Below are 7,074 nucleotides of genomic sequence, written 5' to 3' on the forward strand. Positions count from 1 at the left end.
TTAATGAATTTTTGCTTCAGAAAATCAAATAGCACCTTAGTGGTTAACATGCCTTAAAATTCAAGAATAATAAACAAATCGATTTCATTCGGATCCAAAAGTTTGGAACGAAGCTCGATCCTAGTGCACAACCCTAGGAATGTGTATAACAAACAAACAAACCCTATGAGAGATGGAGATTGGAGACACAAACTCTACCAAATGTTCTATTAGCCGACTGTCTTTAAAGCAAGCCTTAGGTCATATGCCAAACAATGTGGTGATTCAAATTTTGAAAAAGCACCACTTCATAAAAGTTTTCTTTTCGGCCCGCCGTTCTCTCTCCTTCTCTCTCTCTCCGGACGGTAAAGACCAAACCCTCACTCGCTCTTTATATACCAGTGTCCGCTCTACAGTACATACGAAGGATCTAAATAGTTTCTGAACCCAGTTCTAGGGTTTTCTCTTTTTGCTACTAGTTGTAACCATGTCGCTGAGACCTAGCGCCAGAACGGAGGTTCGCCGGAACCGATACAAGGTTGCGGTCGATGCCGAGGAAGGCCGCCGGAGGAGAGAAGACAATATGGTCGAGATCCGTAAGAATCGGAGAGAAGAAAGCTTGCAGAAGAAGAGACGCGAAGCACTCACTGGTAGCCAGTTCGCCATGCCCGTTCAGTCCGCTTCAGCCGCCGAAAAGAAGGTAGATAAAGCTTCTAATATCGTCGCATCTTATGCAATTTTGCCGGCTTTATGTAGTAAAATTTCGTTACTCTATTATTGTGTTGTGTCTGGAATTTTAGGGTTTTCAGTTCGTTTCGTTTTTAGAAATTGTAACTCGATCATCGTTGCTTTGTATGAAGTTCAGATTATGTAATCTGGATATAGTCCATGTCAATTAAACATGACTGTCGCCTGGTTTCAGTTGTATTCATATAGGATTTTTAGTACCATCATTACTTCCTCGGTGTCTCATATGTTCTAGCTCCAGATAGTTTGTGGTCGAAACCGCAAACCGCAATTATTTTCTGTCGAATATCGACTAAACCGACTGTGATTGTGCTATATTTAACTGTGATTGTGCTAATTGCAGTTGGAAAATCTTCCTGCCATGGTTGCCGGAGTTTTCTCTGATGATAACAATATGCAGCTTGAGGCCACTACTCAATTCCGTAAACTTTTATCAATAGGTAATACCATAGTTTATTTTATTTTATTTTATTTCAATCACTGCTCTTACATAGCTAAATCCATTACATTTTTAACCAGAACGCAGCCCTCCCATTGAAGAAGTTATTCAATCTGGTGTTGTTCCTCGCTTTGTTGAGTTTCTTGTAAGGGAGGATTTCCCACAACTTCAGGTGAATTTCAACATCATGTAACATAATATAAAATACACAGAATAGTTTCGTATTTTTTGTATAATAATATATATTTCCTGTAGTTTGAGGCTGCTTGGGCTTTGACTAATATTGCTTCGGGGACATCTGAACACACAAAAGTTGTGATTGATCATGGTGCTGTTCCAATATTTGTGAAGCTTCTGGCCTCTCCAAGTGATGATGTTAGAGAACAGGTATCTTTTAGAGGTTTTTGTATTTCATAAACTCAATTCACAAATTCATTATCATGACTTCAATTTCATTTCATGTACATGATAGGCTGTATGGGCTTTAGGAAATGTTGCTGGTGATTCCCCTAAATGTCGCGACCTTGTACTTGCACAAGGTGCTTTGATTCCTCTACTATCCCAATTAAACGAGCATGCTAAGTTATCCATGTTGCGAAATGCCACATGGACACTTTCAAATTTTTGCAGAGGCAAACCCCAGCCTTCTTTCAGTCAGGTTTGTTTCTGAAAAGACTAAACTACCCACATAGTTCTTTTGGCTCTATCTTTTCAACATCTTTAATGATAAATTCTGATTTGTTTTGACTTCTCACAGACAAAACCTGCACTTCCAGCTTTACAGCAACTTATTCATTCAAACGATGAAGAAGTTTTGACAGATGCTTGTTGGGCTCTTTCATATCTTTCAGATGGCACAAATGATAAAATCCAAGCTGTTATTGAAGCAAATGTATGTCCAAGATTGGTTGAGCTACTGAAGTGAGTCTTCTATTCTTCTTTTTTAATAAAGTTAGGATCTTTAAAACTCTTTTTAATTTCTAACATTTTTCTATATTTTTGTATTTTAGTCACCCTTCTCCATCAGTGCTTATCCCTGCTCTTCGTACTGTTGGTAACATTGTTACAGGAGATGATATGCAAACTCAGGTAGCATTTCTTTTGGAATATTTCTTAACGAAAATTGCTTCATTTGTTTTTAGATTATAGAAAATAAACATTATATTTGTTTCTGACTTTCATTCATGTGTTGTAGTATATAATCAATCATCAAGCTTTGCCTTGTCTTCTCAACTTGTTGACCAATAACCACAAAAAAAGTATTAAGAAAGAAGCTTGTTGGACTATATCAAACATCACTGCTGGCAACAAGGAGCAGATTCAGGTCATAATTTGAAATTCTTTTGTCAAGATTTAATCATCAAACATTATTTTCTTGACTGATATATCATCTACTTTGTGATTTTTACAGACAGTCATTGAAGCAAATATCATTGGCCCTCTTATTCATCTGCTTCAAAATGCAGAATTTGACATCAAGAAGGAGGCTGCATGGGCCATCTCAAATGCTACTTCTGGTGGAAGCCATGACCAAATCAAGTGAGATTCATAAACCTAAATATTCGTTATAATTTGTTAAGTATTTAATTTACAAGTAATATCAACACACTTACTCTTTTAACCAATGCAAACAATGTCTTCTTCACACATAATAGCAATGTATAATCAATTTTTTTTACTCATAATAGCAACATGCTTACATTTCTGCACAAATAATAGCAATTTGTAACAAAATAAACCTAAAATTCCCATATTAATTACATTGATATCATTTATTGATAAAGAAATGCAACACATTCTACTCTTTTTAATATACTTTTTACCCAAAACAGCAATATATTTACATTTCTTTACCCATAATAACTTTTGTGCTTACATTGTTTTTTACTGATAATAAAATGCAGGTATTTGGTAAGTGAGGGATGTATTAAACCTTTGTGTGATTTACTGATATGCCCTGATCCAAGAATAGTGACAGTTTGTTTAGAGGGGCTTGAGAATATATTGAAAGTTGGTGAAGCAGAAAAGAATTTGGGAAGATCAGGAGATGTGAATCTTTATGCACAGATGATTGATGATGCAGAAGGGTTGGAGAAGATTGAGAATTTACAGAGTCATGATAACAATGAGATTTATGAGAAAGCAGTGAAGCTTCTTGAGACGTATTGGTTGGAGGAAGAGGATGATGCCATGCCACCTGGCGATGCAGCTGCAGCTCAGCCTCCTTCTGCTGCTGGTGGTTTCCATTTTGGAGGTGGTGATGTTTCCGTTCCTTCTGGTGGATTCAACTTTAATTGAGGTAGGTAATAGTAAAATTAATAATGTCTGTTTTTGAATACCCTTGGATTGGAATGGAATGGCTCATTCCGTTGGAATTGAAAAAAATATCATGTCCAGTTTGAATTTCATTCCCATGAGGGAGGGGTGTTTTTTTGGAAAGGAAGGATTATAATTATAGATTAGTTTTTTTTTTTTCATATTATCTATTTATCTTCTATAAAAATGTTTTTTTTCAAAGTTTTCATAAGTTTCTATCAAATTTATTCTTTTTATTTTTGAAATAACAAAAACCGTTATTTAATTATAATACCATGTTAAGATTTTATGGGATATAGTTTATTTATAAACATTTTAGAAGTTTGTTTTGGGTTTTTGAATTAACATATATAGTATATAATAAAATGAAACCTGTTATGATAAATAAGTTGTTTAAAAAAGATGTGTCATCAAATCAAATTATAAATAAATATGGGTTAAACTACAAATTTTCATTCCATTCTACAATGGAATGAAAAAAACAATGCCTTTTAACTAAATCTAAGCAATCAAATTCTTTTGGGGAGCAATAATCAATGGAATTCACCATTCCATTCCTTGTTTGAATTCCATCTTTTCAGGTCTGTTTTGAAGTTGGCGGTGATTTATGGTGGTTGCTACAAGTCTGTTTTGGTTATTAAAATCGGGATTTATAGATTTATTATTCCTTCCTTGTATTTCTTGTTGGGAATTTCCAATTCCTTATAATATGATTTTGTTTGTTTGTTGATGTATGATGTTCATGTTTTACAAAAAACTGGTTACAATTACATTTACTAGTCTAGATTCTGATTCTTGTTATCGAGACGAACTCATAAGCATTTTTCTATATATCTCTTTTTTTTTAGTCACTATTTTGTTATGAACACTCAGCATATTGTTTTAACTGATGATGGAGGTTAAAAATTAAAAAAAACTAGTCATTTTACTATTATAAGGTGCAACGATCCAAAACAAGTTTTCATTTATATCATTTGTAAATTGTAACTATTACAAACATGACTTAGACGGTTGGGTATGGTACCATGGTAGAATGCTACCACATCAACATTGAGCCCTCAACACCTTAAGGGGGTGGTGTTAGTCCATGAAAATGCTGTCGGAAGGCAAAGAAAGAAGAAAAGCAAAGAGAAAGAAGAGAGAAATGGGCGTTGTAGTGGTGGCAACGAGAGGTAACGAGGCGTTGAAGGGGGCCGTTCATCTTTTCTTAACGGTGTTAAAGGAGGCTATGTAGGTCTCGACAGTCTTATTTTAGTAATAAGTTTATAGTTATAGCAAAGTTATAAAAAACGTTCGGCGGGACCTCGACAGTTGACTGAGGTTACAAGATTAATCGTGGGACCCTAATTTATTAATAAAACTCTTTAAAAACTTAATATATCATAAGAAAATAAGTATTTGAATATTTAAAATTTTGAAAATTGGTAAATTTTGGTGTAATATTTAAAAATTTGAAAATTTGATATATTTTTTAATTTTTTCCTGCCTAGGAGCATCAAGGACCGTCAAGACCGATATTGACTATTTTTCGTCAAGCACCCCTAATCGTAATTGGTTGTAGACCACCACACGATTAATCTCCGATTAATCGGCCGTCAAGACCGATTTTTACGACACTGTAACAGGAAAATGGTAAACAAAAACACTATAAATATATATTTTTTTCTTTACAAGTGATTATAGAAGTTCATAACAGAAAATATCAATTATTTCATCCAAGGTGATGGATGTTATTAGGGGCGAGTACAAGTGTGTATCCAACCAAAAACTCAATGAATACTATTTTTTCATTACAAGTAATAAATAGGAGTAGCTTGGGATGAAGGGATTTGAGCTGGAGGTACCAGGTTGTCCCTCCATAAGTGGTACCGTTAAATGAAAGGCTTGAACGGGTTACTCAACCCGCTTTCATCACTCTCTCTCTCTCTCTCTCTTTCTCTTTTCTCTTGTAACATGTGTTTAAGAACTTGTACCTATTTTGTGGGTTGGAAAAAACAGAAGAAAGAAAGTTAATATGAAACTGATGTGACAGTGAATTGAATGGGTTGGACGACTTATACTCCTACCACCCCAATACCAACAAAAGTAAGAACTCATTTTAGATTAAAGAAGATATATGCATACTTATAACACAAGTATGACTATTACTCGAGAAAGCAAAAAATAAAGCGATAAAACGACACTAGAATTTTACGTAGGGCGGTCGATGTGACCTATGTCCACAAGCGGTCGATGTGACAATTCTTAGCTTCGAAACACGGACGTTACAATTCTCTCCCCCTTAGGATGATTCCGTCCGGGAATCATGCTTCAGCAAACAAATGCGGATAGCGACTCATCATGTCACTCTCCGTTTCCCAGGCGAGATTTGACCCATTCGAATGTTTCCATCGCACTAAGTCGACCATCTTGCGTCGTAACTTCTTCGTCTTATGGTCAACAATCACTTCGGGCTCTCTGATCAGCCTCTTATTCTCATCCATTCTTAACCTTGAAATTGGAATTATGTCGGGAACTTCTCCCGTGAACTTCCTCAATAACACATATGGAAAGTGTTATGAATACCGTCTAGTTCTTTTGGTATTTCAACCTTGTAAGCTTGGTTCCTAATTTTCTGAAGAACTTTGAATGATCCAATAAACCTTGGACTCAACTTTCCTCTTTTTCCAAACCTTATAAGTCCCTTCCATGGTGAGACTTTAAGCAAAACCGAATTTCCAACTTTGAATGTCATCGGACGTCTTTTCTTGTCAACATAGCTCTTTTGGCGATCCCGAGCTGCTAACATCCTTTCCTTATTCACCTTTAGCTTTTCAGCAGTCTGATGGATTATCTTGGGGTCCATGAACTGCTTTTCCTTAGCCTCAAGCCAACAAGACGGCGTACGACACTTCTGTCCGTACAAGGCTTGATAAGGTACCATCTTGATGCTCGAGTGGAAATTATTATTGTAGGAAAACTCTACTGAAGGTAAGTGCTCATCCCAATTACCTTGGAATTCCAGGGTACATGCTCTTAGCATATCTTCCGGTGTTTGAATCGTTCTTTCGCTCTGACCATCAGTCTGCGGATGGTAAGCTGTACTTAAACACAACTTCGTACCCAATTCCTCTTGTAGACTCCTCCAAAACCTTGACGTGAAACGACTATCATGATCTGATAAAATCGTTAAAGAAACACCGTGAAGTCTTACTATCTCTTTCACGTAAGCATTTGCAAGCTTCTCCATAGACCATCCTTTATTGGCTGCTATGAAGTGTGCACTCTTAGTGAATCGATCTTCGACCACCCAAATCATGTCGTGACCGTTCTTCGTCCTGGGCAGTTTAGTCACAAAATCCATGGTGACGTCTTCCTACTTGCCCATGGGTACAGGTAAAGGTTCTAAACTCCCATATGGTTTCTGATGTTGCTATTTAATTCTCGCACATGTTACACACTCCGCCACATACTTTGCAACATCGAGCTTCATTGTCGGCTACCAGTAGTAGGGTTTCTGATCCCTATACATATTTGTGCTGCCGGGATTAATCGAGTACATGGTCTTGTGAGCTTCTTCCATCAGAAGATCTCTTATTCCTCCCGTCTTAGGT

At 36.3% G+C, this 7,074-nt stretch overlaps 1 protein-coding gene across 1 annotated transcript; it reads left to right on the top strand.

Moving 5' to 3' along the window:
• The first annotated feature begins 292 nt into the window (after nt 1–292).
• On the top strand, nt 293–4,257 carry LOC145129095 (importin subunit alpha-1a-like). Its single transcript, XM_079063848.1, has 11 exons — nt 293–679; nt 1,070–1,166; nt 1,246–1,337; nt 1,421–1,552; nt 1,638–1,823; nt 1,923–2,086; nt 2,176–2,254; nt 2,361–2,489; nt 2,577–2,704; nt 3,070–3,464; nt 4,063–4,257. Exons 1-10 carry the CDS (start codon nt 467–469, stop codon nt 3,461–3,463), a joined length of 1,614 nt encoding a protein of 537 aa, XP_078919974.1. The 5' UTR covers nt 293–466; the 3' UTR covers nt 3,464; nt 4,063–4,257.
• The last annotated feature ends 2,817 nt before the right edge of the window (nt 4,258–7,074 follow it).

Source organism: Lactuca virosa, chromosome 8 (genome assembly GCF_052849685.1).
Source record: "Lactuca virosa cultivar CGN04683 chromosome 8, Lactuca_virosa_CGN04683_v6, whole genome shotgun sequence".
In the NCBI taxonomy this organism is placed as follows: Eukaryota; Viridiplantae; Streptophyta; class Magnoliopsida; order Asterales; family Asteraceae; genus Lactuca; species Lactuca virosa.